The sequence below is a fragment of the Leptonotus elevatus genome, chromosome 15 (genome assembly GCF_054856555.1).
Source record: "Leptonotus elevatus isolate MCC_2025b chromosome 15, RoL_Lele_1.0, whole genome shotgun sequence".
NCBI lineage: Eukaryota > Metazoa > Chordata > Actinopteri > Syngnathiformes > Syngnathidae > Leptonotus > Leptonotus elevatus.
This window is the reverse complement of record NC_141253.1, coordinates 14,102,202-14,123,121: the sequence shown is the minus strand read 5'-3', so window position 1 is coordinate 14,123,121 and position 20,920 is coordinate 14,102,202. Positions and strand designations below refer to the sequence as shown.

Genomic DNA, 20,920 nt, shown 5'->3' with positions numbered 1-20,920 from the left:
TAAACAAATTGTGAATACTACACAAACACGTTACTAATACAGAAAACACAAACAAAGAAGCTAGGGGAATATTTAAATAAAAACTTTTAAACAGCATAAAGCTATGTTGCTTCGTGCTTAGTGAGTGACACTGATTTTGACAAAGTGGACTTGCCGTACTGTCCACGTGACAGAATATACTTTGTTCCGGGCTTCTTTTACATAGCCACACCAAGCTTCACTAAATAATTCGTTCTGAATTCGAACTGAACTACTGAACGCACTACTTAATTGAAGTCAAACATAATTATTACATTTCGTGTCCGGTTGAATTCGTCTTGGTGCTTGTCGAAACTTCTCAGCTTTGCTTATCTTAGTTTATTTTAGTTTAGCTTAGCTTGCTATCTGCTAATTTATAAGACTCGTTTGTCGTCGACACATTCACTCAGCAGCGATCAAGTGTGAGCGTAAAAATGTGCTCAAGAACTAAAGTCAAGTACGAAGATGAGCTTTGTGGAGCACAAGAGGAGAACGAGCGACGACGTCAACTGCTGGACGCTCTGTGCAAGCAGCCTCGAGTTGTGTTAAACAGAGCAGGTTTGTCACTTGTTTAATCAATACTTATCAACAATATTCTTGTATTTACCTAAGGGACTCTTTATCCGGCCACTTTCTGACGTTACGTTTACAGTTTTCTCAGTCGCTTTGCTACATTTCTCAGATCATGGTTGAATTTCTCAGTACTACTTGTTAAATTTTTTACATCATTATGTCACAATCATATCTTTGAACATGCTTTAAATGCTTATGCAAATGATTATGTCCAATTTTCTGCTGTTTCTTACGTTACTAATTACTTATGTCAAAATGTACTATAATGAGATTTTGTTGAATTGTCTCAGCCGAGCCCCCACAAAATTTTGGCATAAATCTTTACCTGCAAAATGGTTTAACACATTGTTATAATATGTCAAGCATATTACTATACATTCTCATTAGATTTTTTTTTCCTAGGCACAGTCTTGACTTTTGCGAATGAAGGGACATGTGAAGAAATAAATCAACCAATCAAATCAATCAGTTTTGTGACATTGGTGTTTTCATCCCTAATAATAAAAAAAATCCCCCAGTAAATGTAATTACTTTGCAACGCCAGCACTGGCAACCATTAATGTTAGACGCTGGATTATTTATTTATTTTTGTAATATCCGGAATGATCAGCAGTGTTTCCTCTAGGATTTTCAGCATTGGGGGCAGGCCATACTTGCCAACTTTCAGTTGTGACCAACCGGGAGATTTTTTTGGGGTCACGTTGTTTGTATATATATATATATATATATATATATATATATATATATATAAAGAGGGGTTGTATAATTCTCACCTTCTTCATCCCTGTGACCCATTTGTATACCTGGAAATAGGAACACGCATGATTTGACTTTCTTTTCTTTTTTTTATCTGAGGGGAAACCCCCTTCTTATTGACACTCACTGTTTAATTTAATGCTTCCATTACGCTGTTTTTCTGCCTTTTATAATTTGTATTTGAAAATCTCCTAGTTTGGACAAGATATATCCTTGTCATGTTCAATGTTATTTAAAAAGCATCAGTATGCACCCCACTGCACTACTAAATTGTGGTTATTGACTGCAGTCATTTTAGGCATAAAAAGTTTTCAAGTTATTTATTTATTTTTGCTTTAATCCATTTTAGTGCATCTCCAACATGGGCCCCAGTTTTCTGTACGATGAACAGTGTGTTGAGAGTATTACTAATTATTTTTGATGTATTCATTTTATTCACACATAGATAAAAAAAAAAAGACAATATAATAACACCTGTACCAAGATGAGACAACTCATATATGGTTCATACAAAGCTTAAAAGTTTTAAACGTTTATTTAAAAAATAAAATCTTATTTAATCTGTTGAATTTTGCTTTAACTGTTGTCTACTAATGTACAGCATCAGTTTGGAAGGCGCTTCCAAACCAAATACATTATTAATGTTATTTGGAATCTGCCTTTTTATTGTTGCTGCAGATGTGCTCTGATTTTTTTTTTACAAGAATGAAGTCTTCTTCCAGTAAATGGTGCCTTTAAATTACTCTATGAGCTATTTATTTTCTCCTTTTATTAGCATCTGCTATTTGTTCACTATTGTGCTCCATTTGATCATCTTAAATATAAAATAAAAATCAAAGTCACAACAGACTGACTTTACCAAACCATGTGTCTCTTGTGTCCCGCAGAAATCGGTGAAAAATATTGTACTGAGCGGCAGGAGCCAGAGTTCCCTGGCGTTAAAGAGGAGGAGGACGTGGAGCCTCTCCAAATTAAAGAAGAGGAGCAGCCGCAACCTCCCAACATAAAAAAAGAGGAGAACCTACCACCATGCATTAAAGAGGAAGATTTCACAGAGTTGCCCGTGACTGGTGTCCATTTGAAGACTGAAGATGAAGGTCAATATGAAGAGAACAAATGGGTGCAGTCTCCAAGCAGCAGCCCAATTCAACACACAACAGGAAAAATTGATGGTGGGCACTCTCGAGGATCACAAGCAGACAGCCTGTTAGCTCCAATGTCAGATGGTGACGACACGTCATTCTCTCCTCCCACTGAAGACAATGAACAGTCTGAAGGTGATATGACATCTCCCACTGACAGCAAATGTTGGAAATGTTCCCGGTGTGAAAAAACATTTCGATACAAGTCTTGTTGGAAACAGCATACGGTTGTCCACACTGGAGAGAAACCTTTTATCTGCTTGGATTGTGGTCAAAAATTCAATCGGAAAGGACACTTAAATGTACATGTAAGAACCCACACTGGTGAGAAACCTTTTGCCTGCTCAGTTTGTGGTAAAAAATTTGCTCGCAATGAAAGCTTAAAAAGACACGCGACAACTCACATTGGTGAGAAACCTTTTGCTTGCTCAATTTGTGGTAAAAAATTCACTCTGAAAGGACACTTAAATCTACATGCAAGAACCCACACTGGTGAGAAGCCTTTTGCCTGCTCAGTTTGTGATAAAAAATTTACTCGCAATGAAAGCTTAAAAAGACACACGACAACTCACATTGGTGAGAAATCTTTTGTCTGCTTAGTTTGTGGTAAAGAAATTACTGGCAATGAAAACTTAAAAACGCACATGAAAACCCACACTGAGTTTGTAGTCAAAAATTCACTCTGAAAGGACACTTAAATGTACATGTAAGAACTCACACTGGTGATGAACTTTTTGCCTGCTCAGTTTGTGGTAAAAAAATGTGCTCGCAATGAAAGCTTAAAAAGACACAACTCACATTGGTGAGAAACCTTTTGCTTGCTCAGTTTGTGGTTTAAAAAATCACTCTGAAAGGACACTTAAATCTACATACAAGAACCCACACTGGTGAGAAACCTTTTGCCTGCTCAGTTTGTGATTAAAAAAAATGTCACTCACAATGAAAGCTTAAAAAGACACACGTCAACTCACATTCGGAGAAATCTTTTGTCTGCTTAGTTTGTCGTAAAGAAATTGCTCGTAATGAAAGTTTAAAAAGTACGACGGCGTATTAGGGCCACGTATAAATATATATTTTTAGAGGGTGGGGCAATATTCCGAGAAAAAAACTTGCAAATTTGCCACTTTATAAACTCACAAATTTGCCACTTTATAAACTCGCAAATGTACAAGTTTTTTTTCTTTATATAGTGGCAGATTTGTGAGAAAAAAACTCAAAATCTTACGAGAAATACACGTAGCGTACCACTCGACTGTTTGTGCCAATACTTTTCGGTCGGATTTCCAAATAAGGAGATAGTAACCATATCATGTTAAACATTCGCTCTTTGAACCTTTGTGTACAGCCACTGGCCAGCGACAAATACGCCTCGCTTTGCGAAGGTTCACACCCGGACGATCAAGCATTTAAGTTAATTTGTTAAAATGTATATTTACTTGTAGATTTATGTTTCCAGAATTATTATTTACACATTCATAAATTTTGGTAATTTTTTTGTACAAGTATCTAAATTGATGTGTCGAATCTGCTGCTTTCTGTCATTCACTTGCATTTGCCTATGGTATGCTAGCATCTGATTGGTTAGTGTTAGTCAGTTGATAGGGGATCAGAAAGTGTTGTCGCTCTGGCTGCGGTGAATGACGAGTAAAGTTTTAATTTTAAGAATAATCCGTCTCCATCCTGCCTTTTCATTTTATAAACAGTGTCCCATTAACCACCATCGAATCCTCACATGATTAGACTATAGCTACGCTACGTGTATTTCTCGCAAGTTTCTGAGGTTTTTTCTCGCAAATCTGCCACTATATAAAGTGGCAAATTTGCGAGGTTTTTTTTCTCTAAATATTGCCCCCACCCTTTAAAATGTACATATATATTTATACGTATAAAAAGACACGAAAACCCACACTGGTGAGAAACCTTTTCCATGCTTAGATTGTGGACAAGATTTCGCCAAGAAGTAAAACTTATTAAGACACACAAGAAGCCACACTAGTGAGAAATCATTTGGCTGCTCAGTTTGTAGTGAAAGATTCCCATGTACGGATACAGCTAAGAGGCACAATTGTGCTGGTGAGGGTAGCAGGGATCAATGAAGCATGATATGATCTTATTTTACCATTTACATTTAAAGATGGTACAGAAAGCACATCTTTGCTGTGCACACGAGCTCTGTCGGGCGCCTACCACGGAATTAATGATCTGTGTGCTTAATGTGTGTGTTATCTTGACTTTACTTAAGCTATTTTTTTTAATTGTATTTGTATTCAAAACCTGCCAAAGGGCTACAGATTAAAATTAGCAGAGGGCTATAATTTGGTATGTTTCCATGTAAATCCCCATCAATGTGCACTGTCCCCTTTTTATATAAATACATGATTAAAAAAAGAAAGAAAGAAATGTCCATGTTTAATAGTGAACCTAATTTAAAATGACAGTGAATGTATAATCTACATTCTCAGTTTTTAGTCTAGGATTTTTCTTTCAGCAGCGTTAGCAGACGTTCCGGAAAACCGTAGTGGCGGTGTGAACAAAGGACACTTTGTTGCAGATTTTACATCACGTCTGTTAAACTTGTAAAATCTATGGTTGGTAATTTGCTGTTTTATTGTTTATTTGTAATTCGGTACTTGGCTCCTCTGACTCCGCCCTGTCAGGTGTCAGCTATTGACTTGCTGTTGTTTGACGTGCTTAATGACCGTGACCCCAAACAAGGGGGGATTTACTACGCTAGCGTCATGCAAATGAATGTGCAAGCGCAAATACATTTTCATACTGAGCAAGAGAATGATATGCATTTTAGTGCTCAACAATAATAATACATCTTTTTTTTTTGAAAGAAGACATTTGAAGGAGTGGATTTAGAGGAAACACTGATTCTTGTATTCTATTTATCTCCTTTTATTCTTCAGTACTTTCTTACAGTACAAGTCTCCTGTGGACAAGTTTTGAGAAATAGAACATGTGCTAAAATACTCAAAGCAATGTATGTAGTTTGTCCTTTTTTTCAAGTCCATATCCATAAAGTGAATAATTGATTGAAATTGTCTTGAAGAAACTTTGACTGTGCATAGTGAGATGGAAAAAGTATACCTGAATGTGATCCTGAATAAAGCATTACAGTACCCCATTTGCTTCATTTTTGATAACATATTTTTGACAAGATCATAACGTGTGCCTATTTTCCATTTATGAGTGATGATCCGCAGCCGTGGCTCGAACATTAGCCAGCTGCTGAGGAGTTAGCTGTCGCCTAAGCCTTAGCCTTCCTCGCCACCTCGCCTTTATTTACAGACGTGACACTACTTCAGAGTTATACTTGTTTATTTTTATTTACTTGACCTTTATCCTGGGATGGCAATTGAGAACAGATTCTCATTTGCAATGCTGATATGACAGCAAACAACAAAAAAAGCTAAAAGTCCAATACATAAACAGCAAACTGTACAGTGTGATAGTTACATAATACATTACATTATAGCACATTGTGACTAAAAGGTTCAAAACAAGCCAAAAAACGCAGCATCCCTCACTAACTTTGTATGTGGCCGTGTGAGTTTCATTCATAAATGTCATTGTGAGATCCAGCTAATGAAAAACCCACCGGAAAAATGAAAAACCAGACCCTTCTCCTTGGTGGCTCCATTGAATAATCCACATACGAAATACTAAGACATGCCGTTTCTGATTAAATGTACTTGTCCTGTGACCAAATCTGGAAAAAAAAAAAAAACAAGATAAAAGAATGCTTGAAAACAGTTAAAAAAAAAAGAAGTCTTGAGTACTCCATAAAATGCATTTTTTTCCCCTTCCTCATGTCCCATGCACCGTACTGACCAAATTGAATCTCAAATAAAACGGTTTTAAAATAAAATTTTCATTTCAATATATGTTTTTTTATTATTTGTTTCATTGTTTTCTCTTGTAACTGTGGGAACATTTGTTTTAATAATTATAATATTTCAAATAAGTGCATGCAACCCTGTTGTGATAAAAGTGACAAGCTTGCACTAACAAGATTGTGGAGTTTTTTTTAAATGCAATTGTAACATTGATCGCTAAGATGAGCTAATCAAGCCTTTCGTTGTTTATTCTCTATTATTGATGAATATGTAGCAGAAAATCAGAAAAGTGAAGGTTTATTTTTCAAGAATTTGCAAGCAAATGTCCTCCAATTCTAGAATGACCCATTAGTTGCTTACAGGCTAAGCCTGGCCCTTTAAAAGAGTAGTATTATGGGGATAGAGTATTGCAGTGCCGCACTTTGGCACAGGGGGCGGTGTTGGTCCATAACCCAAAACAAAACCGTCAGATCATAGGCTGTTATCTGCATTATCAGCCTAATCCTAACGAAAACCCTCAGAGCATTTATGTGGTTAAGAAACTGTAGTTTTAAAAAAATGCTACAGCGGTATGGAGGTAAATTTGGTGCAAAACTAACTTGTGCAAAAAATTTGTACCTGTAGAAAAAAAGTCTAAATTTGTATCTGTAAAAGTCGTGATTTGTATCTGTAAAAAAAATGTGTGCCTGTAAAAAAAAAAATTGTGTCTGTAAAAGAAATTTGTACCTGTAAAAAAAATGTGTATGTGTAAAACAAATTTGTATCTGTAAAAACTAATTTGTATCTGTAAAAACAAATTTGTACCTGTAAAAGTCATGATTTGTATCTGTACAAAAAAAAATTTGTACCTGTACAAAAACTATAAATTTGTATCTGTAAAAGTTGTGATTTGTACCTGTAGAAATGACAACTTGTAGTCAAAGAAGTCGCCGCTAGGAGTCACAAGTGGGTTTTCTGCTGCTGTTCAGTGACGTGAGTTTTGCCCCATTTATCGCGCTACAAATGGAGCAAAACTAATTTGTACTTGTAGAGCGCCGTGATTTGTACTCGTAGAAGAAGAGGGCGGGCTCTGGAGGATTTGGGCGGGCTAAAGCTCAACCTCATTGGTTGAGCGAACGACCGTGGGTTGAACTCAAATGACGCCCATAAATCCGCAATTCCAAACAGAGTAGCCACACTAGTTTACGCGTCATTTTGGAAGAAGAGGACGTCCCAGGCGTGAAAATGTCAACATGGTTCAATATACGAACACCGTGTGGAACAGTTTAAACGTTGGTTGACATGCAGAGCACTCCAAGTGGGCAGAAAGAAAGAAGTTTTAGTATGAAGGTAAGATTTATTGTACGAACATAGCTCGTAATCCGGTGCTAGCTAGCTAGCTCATCTCATGTTGTTGTCACGAAAACTGAACACATTGAAGTCACGATTTGTATTTCAAGATTTGAAGCCTAACAGTGTAAACATACGACCAATAGCTTGTACCTGTAAAAAAAAAAAGTGGACAGTACTCAGCTACTTGTATTTGACTAACATTATATTCAAGCATCTGTACTCTTACTATCATAATAAAATGAAAACAAAACGTTTTTACTGCGAGTGGATCTTTAAGCCGCTCCAGGTATTTCAATCTCAACCCTTTATCCTCTGTATTTAATCATTTTATTTCAAATATTATAATTTATTGATAAATGTCAGTATTTTTTCAATGTATGCTTTGCAAACAGTTAAAATAAAAGGCTCTTACACTTTTAAACATACACATTTGCTTTCAACACTGAAGCCAAATAAAAATAATGCAAATGGGAATGTTTATAAACAATGTCTGTGTCTATCAGTATTACCACTATTTCTGATATTAAGATGTGACAAAATCTTTGTTTTTTTTCTGGCTAACAAGATAAAGCTAAACATTTAACTGATTACGTATAATGTCAGTGGCTGTGTTTTGATGACACAGCTAGGAAGCTATGATTATTTTTTATTGTATGAATATGCTGACCCAATCATTCTATTCGCACAGATGCCAGCATGCAGTCAATCAAAGCTACTTCTTGATCAATCGCTAGACGGTGGCACATGGTGTGACATCAAACCTGCTTCAAAGTGGCTGTGAAGTCCAACAAATGAGAATCCTTGATACACTGGTTACGGTTCTGAGATAATTTCACTGCAAACACCTTTGGGAAAGTGAAGAAATTATGCTTTCTAAATGTCTTCCAATTTTGAGTTTGAAATGTTGCAGGAGTACAATTTAATCCATATTGAGTTATTTGAAATAGTCAGATCAAATAACAACATGTATCATTCAATAAACAAGATTGTGCATCATTTGAAATGTTTTATTTGATGTCCAGAAGAGCCGTTTCTGCATCCATCCAAGACGAGAACAGTATTCTTCTCACAAACAGAACAAAAGTTATTGATGGAGCTGTATGAGGAATTCAAGACTCACCAAAAAAGGCAATACTGCTGCTATCACTAAGACGAGGGAAATATGATTGGCAAAAAAAAAAGAAAAAAGCAGAACGACTAAATATATAAGTTATAATTGTTTCATGTTAGATGTGTATTTCACATTAATCGTGTTATTGATTTAATGTAAAGCACCTCGAATTTACCTACATATTCATTCTTCACTGTTACATCTCAACAGTAGCCAAAAGCGATCATGGCAGCAAGTCGGCAAGTAGCCTATAACAATATATATATAAAAAATAAGACTAAATAGGTGTTGCCCATTATTGTAGCCACCAGAAAAAAAGACTGACCACTGCCACAGGTAGATCTGCAAAATAATTTTCCATAATCCAGTTTGATGGAATACCCCCAGGTGTCATCTCCTGTCTCTTGGCTGCTTTCTGATGGAGTGGGTCATCCTTTTCACTGATGCTTCAGCAGTGTCTCCAGCAGTTGTCTCCACCTTTTGAGCAATATTTTGAAATATATGAGATTCTCATTTAATTAAAAATAAATAAACTAACATTTGACCTAGTTACTTTTGTTAAAGTAGCTGCGTGACAGTGACACTGCTCACATCTTAGTAATACAGATAGACTGGCATTTCAAAAGCAGAATAGCCAATATTTAAATAAGAGTAATGTTACATTGGAAAATGTAACTCAAGTAGAAATTAAAAGCACAGAAAAAATACTTGCACAAATATTTGAGTACTGTGAGTGATGAGTAAACTAAGTGTAAGAGCAAAATACTGACATTTATGAATAAATTATAATATTTGAAATAAAATGATTAAATACAGAGGATACAGGGTTGAGGTTGAAATACCTGGAGCGGCTTAAAGATCCACTCGCAGTAAAAACGTTTTGTTTTCATTTTATTATGATAGTAAGAGTACAGATGCTTGAATATAATGTTAGTCAAATACAAGTAGCTGAGTACTGTCCACTTTTTTTTTTTACAGGTACAAGCTATTGATCGTATGTTTACACTGGTAGGCTTCAAATCTTGAAATACAAATCGTGACTTCAATGTGTTCAGTTTTCGTGACAACAACATGAGATGAGCTAGGTAGCTAGCACCGGATTACGAGCTATATTCGTACAATAAATCTTACCTTCATACTTAAACTTCTTTCTTTCTGCCCACTTGGAGTGCTCTGCATGTCAACCAACGTTTAAGCTGTTCCACACGGTGTTCGTATATTGAACCATGTTGAAATTTTCACGCCTGGGACGTCCTCTTCTTCCAAAATGACGCGTAAACTAGTGTAGCTACTCTGTTTGGAATTGCGGATTTATGGGCGTCATTTGAGTTCAACCCACGGTCGTTCGCTCAACCAATGAGGTTGAGCTTTAGCCCGCCCAAATCCTCCAGAGCCCGCCCTCTTCTTCTACGAGTACAAATCACGGCGCTCTACAAGTACAAATTAGTTTTGCTCCATTTGTAGCGCGACAAATGGGGCAAAACTCACGTCACTGAACAGCAGCAGAAAACCCACTTGTGACTCCTAGTGGCGACTTCTTTGACTACAAGTTGTCATTTCTACAGGTACAAATCACAACTTTTACAGATACAAATTTATAGTTTTTGTACAGGTACAAAAAAAATTTTGTACAGATACAAATCATGACTTTTACAGGTACAAATTTGTTTTTACAGATACAAATTTGTTTTACACATACACTTTTTTTTTTTACAGATACAAATTTCTTTTACAGACACAAATGTTTTTTTTACAGGCACACATTTGTTTTACAGATACAAATCACGACTTTTACAGATACAAATTTAGACTTTTTTCTACAGGTACAAATTTTTTGCACAAGTTAGTTTTGCACCAAATTTACCTCCATACAGCGGGACTTGTATCTGTGACCACACACACTTAGGATGATCCCCTGGCTTCACCTTTATACCACAACAAAGTGGTCAACAATTTTCACTTGTAGTTCTAGCGCGAGTCATGGCAAAACTGCGTGAAGTGGCGAGTTGCCGGTCATGGCAAAATTTCCATTCCGAATAAAATGTTTTAGTAATACCCGAATAAAACATTTTAGCAATACGTACTGTGGATAGACTACACTTCAAGTTTACCACAAAATTGTATGAAAACATGCTACCATTCGTCTTAGTGCGCAGGTTGAACAGTTTCTAGGAAGCTACAAACTGATGTTATACAAGTAAATAATTTGTTCTCTTTATTTATTTGATCAATTTTCACGCTTTGCTAAAATTTGACACGCTGTATTATGTTGGTTCGGTTTTTGTTGACGCAAAGATTGTCCAAGTGGACTTGCCGTAGATTGTACGTTGCCCCTCCATCTTGTTATTTCTTTGTTTAGCGTTCTCCACTGAATAATTCGTACTGAATTTACTCAAATCTCGACACTGGGCGTCCGTCTCTACTCTATTGAAGTCAGACATAATTATTACATTTCGTGTCCGGTTAAAATTGTGTCGGTTGCTCGTCGAAACTTCTCGGCATTGCTTAGATGAACTGAGCTCATTTTAGCTTAGTTTATTTTAGCATGCTAGCCGCTAACAAAGAAGACGCGTTTGTTTTCGACACGTTCACCCTGCAAGTCAGCCTAGATCAAAGTTAAGCGTAAAAATGTGCGCAACAACTAAAGTCAAGTACGAAGAGGAACTTTGTGGAGCACAAGAGGAGAACGAGCGACGTCAACTGCTGGGCGCTGAATGCAAGCAGCCTCGAGTTGTGTTTAACACAGCAGGTTGGTCACTTGTTTCGTTAATACTTTTCAACAATATATATTCCTATATTTATTTTAATGCAATCTTCATCGGGCCACTGTGTGTTGTCGTGTTTAATATTATTGACAGAGGTGGGCACTTGAGTTGCAAACTCCCTGAATAATAAATAAGAGACCCATCATCGGCAAGGACGGCCGACCTGACTGCCTCGCTTCACCCATTCTGTGTCTTCTCACAAAGTTTTTATTTAGTTTTGCCACCGAAGATAGGCTCTTATCGTCATTACCTACGAAGCATTGTAGGCTGTTGTCAAGAAGAAGACTATGTACTATGTTATAAAAAACATACATAACATTAAAGAAAATGCGCTTCAATCTCCAAATAATATTAATAATGCCTGTATGATACAAGTCTGTGTATGGGTGAAGTGCAGAAATATCATAAAACATATTAACAGAACAAATTGACTTATTGCACTAGTTTGCCTTTTTACATCTTGTCTTTAATACAAATACTTAAAAAATTAGCTTTTGTTTGCTGAAAAACAATCTTATGTCCATGACTTACTCCATGAGGCTACTTGAATCTGTGCAGAAACACACACCACACAGTTTAGTAAGTTTCCCTCATTAGTAAGTAGCAACATGATTGAGGAGCAAATAAGCAGATTAGTAATGACGATAATGTGTTGGTGTAAGTAGCAACATGATTGAGGAGCAAATAAGCAGATTAGTAATGACGATAATGTGTTGGTGTTGAGTGGTAAAAGGTAAAATACTTTTCACATATCCTGGTGTATCCTGGAACACTTAATTTGTGAAAAAAAATCGAAATTAAGCTGCAGTGTGAACGCAGCCTTAGTTCTCACGTGATTAACGGCAAGAGTGTTGATCAATATTCAAATTAAACAAGTAATTAAAATATTGGGTCTCGTCTAGTATTTGTTTTTAATTGTTATATTAGTATATTCTTATTTTACTTTCTAATTTAATTTATCGCTGTCCTTTTAAGTCATATTTAAAGCTGAATTTTCAAGCATTCTCCTTTCCTCAAAAGTTAACAATACAAATATCCAAATATTATTTTTTCATGCCAATTGCCAACACACATTTCCACGACATAGCAAAATACAATCCCTGAGGTCCCAAGTTAGCCCACTAAGTCCCCAGACTTGTAATGCTTAGTTTTAAAAATGAAGAATGAAAATTCAAGAGGCTTAAATGTGTTCAATATTAAAGCATTCAATGTGACGGGATAAATGCACAGTAAATTATGTAGATTAAATTTGAGTCAATTTAAAATGGGACCAAATCGACTCCGTTTTAGAGTAATATTTACACTTGGAAGAGAGTAAAATAAAGAATTTAAAAATTAAGTTGCTGTTACAGGCATAACAAGTTAACGTTCAGTGATGTCTGTAGCAAAATACGGACGATCTGTAACATTTACCTCCTCTACTATTCTTTCGCTCATGTGGTCCATCTGATAATCTTAAATATGAAACTCACAACATCAAAGTCACAACAGACTGACTTTGCCAAACCATGTGTGTCTTGTGTCCTGCAGATATCAGTGACAAATATCTTCGCCCTCAGCAGCAGGAGCTGGAATTGCCTGGCGTTAAAGGGAAGGAGGACTTGGAGCCTCTTCAAGTTAAAGAGGAGGAGCTGTCGCAGTCTCCCAACATAAAAAAAGAGGAGAATCTGCCACCATGCATTAAAAGGGAGGAGGAATTCACAGAATTGCCAGTGACTGGTGTCCATCTGAAGACTGAAAATGAAGGTCAATATGAAGAGAACAAAGGGGCGGAGTCACCAAGAAGCAGCTCAAGTCAACCCATGACAACAGAAATTGATGGTGAGCACTCTGGAGGATCACAAGCAGACAGCTTGTTAGCTCCAATGTCAGATGGTAACGACATGTCACACTCTCCTCACACTGACGATGATGAACAGTCTGAAGGTGATATAACATCTCACACTGACCGCAAACGTTCGTATTGTGCTAAGCGTGAAAAAACTTAAGTATAAATTGAAAAGACATGATTGTTGTCAGTCCTGCTAGTGAGTGACGGCAAACTAATGTTATATGCGGTATATCTGCTCGTGACACTTTTAAAAATATATATATTTTTTAATTACATTTTCTTGAAATCTACTTGGGTGGTGGCCAATTTACTTGGGTGGCCCACCCAAGTATTAACATGGTGTGGGAATCACTGACGTCTTTGTTAAAACATTGCAAGAATGGAAGGTTTTTTAAAAAATCGATAGGTGGACGGATGAGGAAGTACAGGCTCTCCTGAGTATTTACGGGGACGAGGAGACCCACAGCCACTTTGAAACTGCCACAAGAAATAATAAGGTATACCAATTAATAACAGCAAAGCTAGCCGAGCTAAATATAAGTCACACACAAAAACAAGTCAGGGAAAAACTGAAGAAGCTCAAGCAGAACTTACAGACCACAATAGTCGCATTGGAAATGACGGGAAAATTAATAAGTGGTGTGAAAGACTCAACGCCATTCTCGGGCACCGGATGGGGTGTACCACTGGCGGGACAAAAGATTCTTCAATCGCCATGCTGGAAGCGATGTGCGAGGAGTCGATGGCAGTATGCGAGGATTCATCACCAACAGACTCACTAACAGACCACAGACCAAGGTAATACACAATAGCCTCATAAACACTTTGTAGTTATGCATTTGTTAATTTATTCGTTTCCTATTGAAGCACTTTCTTGATGTATTGTTTTGTTTGTATAACACTTTCTTGCTGGCGTTATTTTGCGGAGGATATAGTGGCCTGTTGTAAGTCGGCTATTTAACCGTGATTGCTTATAGACATTTGTGAGTAACACAAATGCACATTTAGGTCGATGCGCAGTCGCAACGTGGCCCACACCGCGCTAGCACTTAGCTGTTAGCATGGCATGTTAGCTCACTTAGCTGTTAGCATGGCATGTTAGCTTGGCAAAGTAACGCATCAACGGCAATGCTGAGCCTCTGCACTGTTGTGAAATCCCTCCTAAATCAATGAACTTATTAAACGAAAAGTATTGTAGGTATGTAATGTCGGAAAAAAAAAACTACTTTCAGTGACAAAATTTAAATGCCTAAATGTTCTTTGTATGCATACATTTTTCTATATTGGTGTTTTCTTAAAATTTAGTGTTCACAGAAATTTTTATTTTCTTACCTTCACAAAAGACCCGACTTAAGACAATTTAGAATATTTACAATTATTGAATTACAAATATGATAATCTTATCCTTGCTGATGATTATAGCCACGCTACCGTCATGAACAAAAATAAACTAAAATCATTTCAGCAGATACTGCCTCTGCATAATTTTATTTGGAATTTATTGATTGTGGAGTTTTTAATCACATCCTTGGCATTTAAGAATTGATGGTCCATGGATATGTATATAAATCTATTGAATTGAATAAAAAAAATACTGCAATCAACTTGGAATTTAACTTTTGTGAATCAAAGTCAAATTGATTTAGGACATTAGTATCGATACCCAGCCCTAGTTTCTATAATATTGCAATTGGTTGAAATTCAATTAGACGTTCAACCCAAATTCACGTAATTTGAAGGACACACTTTTTTTTTTTTTTTAATGTCACTCATTGTACATTTATATGCCTATAGGTAAGCGGAAACGGGACCAACACCACCTATTTTTCGAATACCTGCACCAATTTGATGAAAATAACCACAAGGGTGATGTTCTTAGAAGAAATGCAGCTTGCGCAAGGAGGACCTCGAGATCAGACGCCAGGAGCGCAAGGAGGATGGATCAACAGCTGGATCGGGAGCTGATTAAACAAACCAGAAGGCAGGACAGAGAGTTCCAAATGGGCTTTCTGGCTGTCTTAAACAGATTTGTGGCCACAATGAGCCAAATACAGTAATAAATGGTTTTGTTTTCAAGTCACTGTTTTCGTTGTTCTGTTATTTCACACAAATAAAAACTTGCAATGCTCAATGTTTTCATTTTAATTTTGTTTATTTTTTTAAAACAGGTCATGCAAACAAACATTAATTTATTTACACTGATGTGTTTTAAAACTCCATAATAGCTGTACGGGCATGCAGCCCCTCAGCATCCACTATCACAGACTGAGCACCATCAGGCCGATGCGGGACAATAGCATTGTCCTCCCATTCTCCCAAAAAATCATCCCTGTTCTGTTCTTCTGTCTCACTTTCTCTAGACTTAGCAACTATTAAGTGTTTGTACATTAGTAATAGTTGTGTAATATGTTTATGGAACAATGTGTAAATTTTCATACGTTTAAGGCAACTTTAGAGATTATTTAAAACACAACCATTTTTAATCACAATCACAAAATTGCATAATCTTCATTCTCTTTGTCAACATGGCAATAAATCCTGTTGATACATTTATTTTTCTGTCGTGTTCCAAAGATCGCAGACAGTCACAAGGACCTTGGAACCACGCCCACATAATCAGTCAAGGTCCTGGTCAGAGACACAAGAGAATTTTTTTTTTTTTAATGATAGTTTTTGTTTTAAAGATGCCTTTATCTTCGCAATGCAACACACCAGAGGGCATAATCTACAAGACAAGAAAAAGTATCACTGAGGGTTTTTTATATATATATATATATATATCCATCCATTTTCTTAACCGCTTGTCCTCACAAGGGGCGCTGGAGCATATCCCAGCTGACTTCGGGCAGTGGGCAGAGTACACCCTGAACTGGTTGTATATATATATTAGGGGTGTTAGAAAAAAATCGCTTCGGCAATATATCGCGATATTACAGCACGCAATTCTCAAATCAAGTCGATATGCGGCCGAATCGATTTTCAATATTTAACAAAACATCTTACTTAGGGTTAGGATTCACACATTAAGCATGGAAGAATGTTATATTAATGGAACATTAAGCCTTAATATTTTATTTAAGTGCTGTTCAAACATGAAACAGCAACCTGTTTGCTAAATGCAGTGGCTCAGTTATAAGCCTAAATTTCAGATAAATAAATACATTTTCAAACTAATTTTACATGCAAGTTCACTGATTAGTATTTTCTAAATGTGAGTTAAAAAAAAATTCGCAATAATCAATTTATAGATTCGCATCGGGATTAATCGGTATTGAATCGTGACCTATGAATTGTGATACGAATCGAATTGCCAGGTACTAGGCAATTCACACCCCTAATACATATATATATATACATGCCAAGCTAACATGCCATGCTAACAGCTAAGTGCTAGCGCGGTGTAGGCCACGTTGCGACCGCGCATCGACCTAAATGTGCATTTGTGTTACTCACAAACGTCTATAAGCAATCATGGTTAAATAGCCTTACATCCATAAAGCCATGTTATTTGTTGCTGGAAAATGCACAATATCCATTATCCAGCCATTCTGGGTCGTCGTTCTAGGTAGCGCGCACGGTTTGGCTTTGCAAAGCTCCCAAACAAATGCTGGAGACTTGGCTTCTGATTGACACCTCACTCCATCCAATACACAGATGTTTTGTCAGTCACAAGACACACAAAAGCTAATGAACAACATGTGCGTAAAAAGTTCCTTGGTGATAGACTTATTGAAAAGCCAATGAAATTCTCAAAACATTGATATGCTGGTTGCCAGACATTTCTTTATGAAACACAAGCATCATGCGTAAGCACACTGCAACATCATAAAGCCATGTTATTTGTTGCTGCAAACTGCAAATTAAGCACAATATACAGCCATTATTGCTGGTCGTTTCAGTTATCGCGCACAGGTAGCCCCCTCCGGCAATGTAGAATAACAAACTGGAGGCTTGACAGGGTGAATGACCACCTCACTTGATCTACTACACAAAGGCTTTTGTCTGTTACTGGTTACAAAAGCCAATGAGCAGCATGTACATAAAAGGTCCCTCATGCGATGCTTGAGCCAGCCACAGCCAAGCTTCGTAGTGATTGACATATTGAAAAGCCAATGAGATTGTGAAAACCTCTTTGATGTGTTTGCTATGATCTCAAGGCAAAACGATGTTGAAAAGTAATATCTGTTCGCCTGGACCTCTGTTTTGAAGAGACCTGAGTAAATTGCGAAAACATTTTGGGTATTATTGTCAAATTTGACCTGGAAGTATGGAAAGGATGATAAGGTTTTCAAAATGCTAGATTTAAAAAATATATAATTTTTTTATATCCGGAAGTGTTACAGGCCAGTGATTTCTGTAACAAAATACAGACATTAGCATTTACCACCTCTGCTATTCTTTCGCTCATGTGGTTCATATGATAATCTTAAATATAAAATACACAATAGACTGACTTTACTAAACCACATACGTCTTGTGTCCCACAGAAATTGGTGAAAAATATCTTCGTTCCAAGCCGCAGGAGCCAGAGTTCCCTGGCGTTAAAGAGGACTTGGAGCCTCTTCAAGTTGAAGAAGAGGAGCAGCTGCAGCCTCACAACATAAAAAAAGAGAACCTGCCACCATGCGTGAAAGAGGAGGAGGATTTTACAGAGTTTCCCTTGAGTGGTGTCCATTTGAAGACTGAAGAAGGTCATTATGAAGAAAACAAAAGGGCGGAGCCTCCAAGCTGCAGCTCAAGTCAACACATGACAACAGAAATTGTTGGCGAGCACTCTGCAGACAGCTGGTTAGCTCCAATGTCAGATGGTGACGACACGTCTCATACTGATGACGATGAGCAGTCTGAAGGTGATATGACATGTCACACTGACATCAAACGTTGGAAATGTTCTCAATGTGGAAAAACATTTTACTACAAGTCTAAATTGAAAAGACATATGATTGTCCACACTGGAGAGAAACCCTATGCCTGCTCAGTTTGTGGTAAAAAATTCACTCGCAATGAAAGCTTAAAAATGCACACAAAAACCCACACTGGTGAGAAACATTTTGCATGCTCGGTTTGTGGTCTAAAATTCACTCGCAATGAAAACTTAAAAATACACACAAGAACCCACACTGGTGAAAAACCTTTCGCCTGCTCAGTTTGCGGTCACAAATTCACTAACAATTCAGACTTAAAAAAACACACAAGAACCCACACTGGTGAGAAACCTTTTGCCTGCTCAGTTTGTGGTCACAAATTCACTCACAGTGAAAACTTAAAAATGCACAAAAGAACCCACACTGGTGAGAAACCTTATGCCTGCTCCATTTGTGGTCACAAATTCACTACCAATTCAGACTTAAAAAAACATACAAGAACTCACACTGGTGAGAAACCTTTTGCCTGCTCAGTTTGTGGTAAACAATTCATACACAATGGAAACTTAAAAAAACACACAAGAACCCACACTGGTGAGAAACCTTTTGCCTGCTTGGTTTGTGGTCAAAAATTTGCGAGCAATGAAAATTTAAAAATGCACACAAGAACCCACACTGGTGAAAAACCTTTTGCTTGCTCGGTTTGTGGTCACAAATTCACTAACAATTCAGACTTAAGAAAACACACAAGAACTCACACCAGTGAGAAACCTTTTGCCTGCTCACTTTGTGGGCAAAAATTTGCTCAGAGTAGTTACTTAAAAAAACACACAAGAATCCACACCGGTGAGAAACCTTTTACTTGCTCAGTTTGTGGGCAAAAATTTGCTCAGAATGCAAGCTTAGAAATGCACACAAGAACCCACACAGATGAGAAACCTTTTGCCGGCTCAGTTTGTGGGCAAAAATTCACTCTGACAGAGCACTTAAAACTAGACGTGAGAACCCACACTGGTGTGAAACCTTTTGCCTGTTTAGTTTGTGGTAAAAAATTCACTAACAATTCAGACTTAAGAAAACACACAAGAACTCACACCAGTGAGAAACCTTTTGCCTGCTCACTTTGTGGGCAAAAATTTGCTCAGAGTGGATACTTAAAAACGCACATGAGAACCCACACTGGTGAGAAACCGTTTGCTTGCTTAGATTGTGGACAATGTTTCGCCAAGAATGCAAACTTATTAAGACACAAAAGAAGCCACACTGGTGAGAAACCATTTACCTGCTCATTTTGTGGTGAAAGATTCTCACGTCTGGATAAAGCAAAAACTCACAAGTGTGCTGTTGAGGGTAGCAGTGATCAAGGAAGCATGATCTAATTTTAGCATTTACATTGTCAAGTGGCATGGTGGCAGGAGCAACATTGAGGAAAGTGTCGAGTGGCGTAAGGACAGGTGTGCCACAGGGAGATGTCAAGTTGCAACGTGTCACAATGATGAATGGATTATGATGCAAGTAACAGATACTCCATGTTCTTGTTGAATGAAGTGATGTAATTGTTTAATGTATATTGTGTTATGGGTCCAAGTAAAGGGACGATTCCAAATTTAACCACGAGAGCTCGCCACACTTGATGTAGATTGGCATAATTAGATTGACACAGTTTTATATAATGTTTAGGTTAAGCAAGCCCCACGTTATTGTTAGTCTTGTGTTAATAGATAAAGTTGTAGGTTAAATTAGATAAAAAAACAGATGCCTTACATTAGCCTGGGTTTACACAGCCCCACATAGTCATGTCAGCTTCACATTTGCTTGCTTACACCATTATGCTTAGCTCCATGTAATGTACTCAAGAGTAGGTTTGTTTAGATAAATTGAGAGCCCATGAACTTATTCTCACAGGAAGTTTCATGTGTTAGGATTGTAAGTGATAGGATCTACCATTACTTGTGAGATGAACGTAATGACATGCATTTATAAATGATGTATTGGACAATGCTTTATTGTATTACAAAAGGGGCAAACGATGTAAAACTTTTAAGTGAATAAGTCGAAGGGTGGATGACTAATAAATAGATGACAAATGAGGAACAATAGCACTTAACAGCAAAGGAAGCTGACACAAAGGTGCCAACAAACTGGCAGGAAATTATATGACTCATAAAAAGTCCCTTTGAGCAAAGTGGATGTACTCACTCAAGTTTGTCACGGAAAAGTTGAATTAAAAAAAACAACAACTTGTGAACACACTATAAAAGCCGACGCTATGAGAGCTCGATGCTCTTTCCCTCTCCAAAACACAGAGACCAGCAGGTTGTGAGGATGCTTTGACAGAAGACAATTGATGCCTTTTTTGCATTTAGTGTTGGATGCTGAGCATTGGAATCCATTTTTTGTTCTATTGGATTTACTTGCAATTACTTGACTAAAGACAGAATAGGGATCCAAACATCACGTGACTATTCGAGTATCGAAGCCTATAACGAATCTCTATAGGAGGACCAATCTTGATTCCTGAAAGGGAGAGCTGGAAAACTTTCCAAACCTGTCTTAGTAAAATTAGAATGTTGTAGACGTAGGCGAATTGATCACTCGACTATCCACCTAAAAAGGACTATTTCACTTTAAAGTTATTATGCCTTTACTTTTGGATTGACTGAGTTTTGTGAACCCTTTCCATCA

General features: G+C 37.2%; 1 protein-coding gene, 2 long non-coding RNA genes and 1 pseudogene across 4 annotated transcripts; 3 read left to right on the top strand and 1 right to left on the bottom strand.

The window, feature by feature from the left end:
* Positions 1–186: 186 nt before the first annotated feature.
* Positions 187–5,617, top strand: LOC147162056 (uncharacterized). The gene is made up of 2 exons (XM_086096887.1): positions 187–576; positions 2,235–5,617. Exons 1-2 carry the CDS (start codon positions 453–455, stop codon positions 3,173–3,175), a joined length of 1,065 nt encoding a protein of 354 aa, XP_085953013.1. The 5' UTR covers positions 187–452; the 3' UTR covers positions 3,176–5,617.
* A 1,780-nt stretch (positions 5,618–7,397) lies between these two features.
* On the top strand, positions 7,398–8,659 carry LOC147162055 (uncharacterized). The gene is made up of 2 exons (XR_015097270.1): positions 7,398–7,660; positions 8,352–8,659. It is a non-coding gene; the product is annotated as an uncharacterized LOC147162055 (long non-coding RNA).
* On the bottom strand, positions 8,650–10,317 carry LOC147162054 (uncharacterized). The gene is made up of 2 exons (XR_015097272.1): positions 9,906–10,317; positions 8,650–9,251 (listed from the first exon to the last, which is right to left on the bottom strand). It is a non-coding gene; the product is annotated as an uncharacterized LOC147162054 (long non-coding RNA).
* A 784-nt stretch (positions 10,318–11,101) lies between these two features.
* Positions 11,102–19,309, top strand: LOC147162053 (uncharacterized; annotated as a pseudogene). Its single transcript, XR_015097261.1, has 3 exons — positions 11,102–11,523; positions 13,070–13,360; positions 17,858–19,309. The product of XR_015097261.1 is annotated as an uncharacterized LOC147162053 (transcript).
* The last annotated feature ends 1,611 nt before the right edge of the window (positions 19,310–20,920 follow it).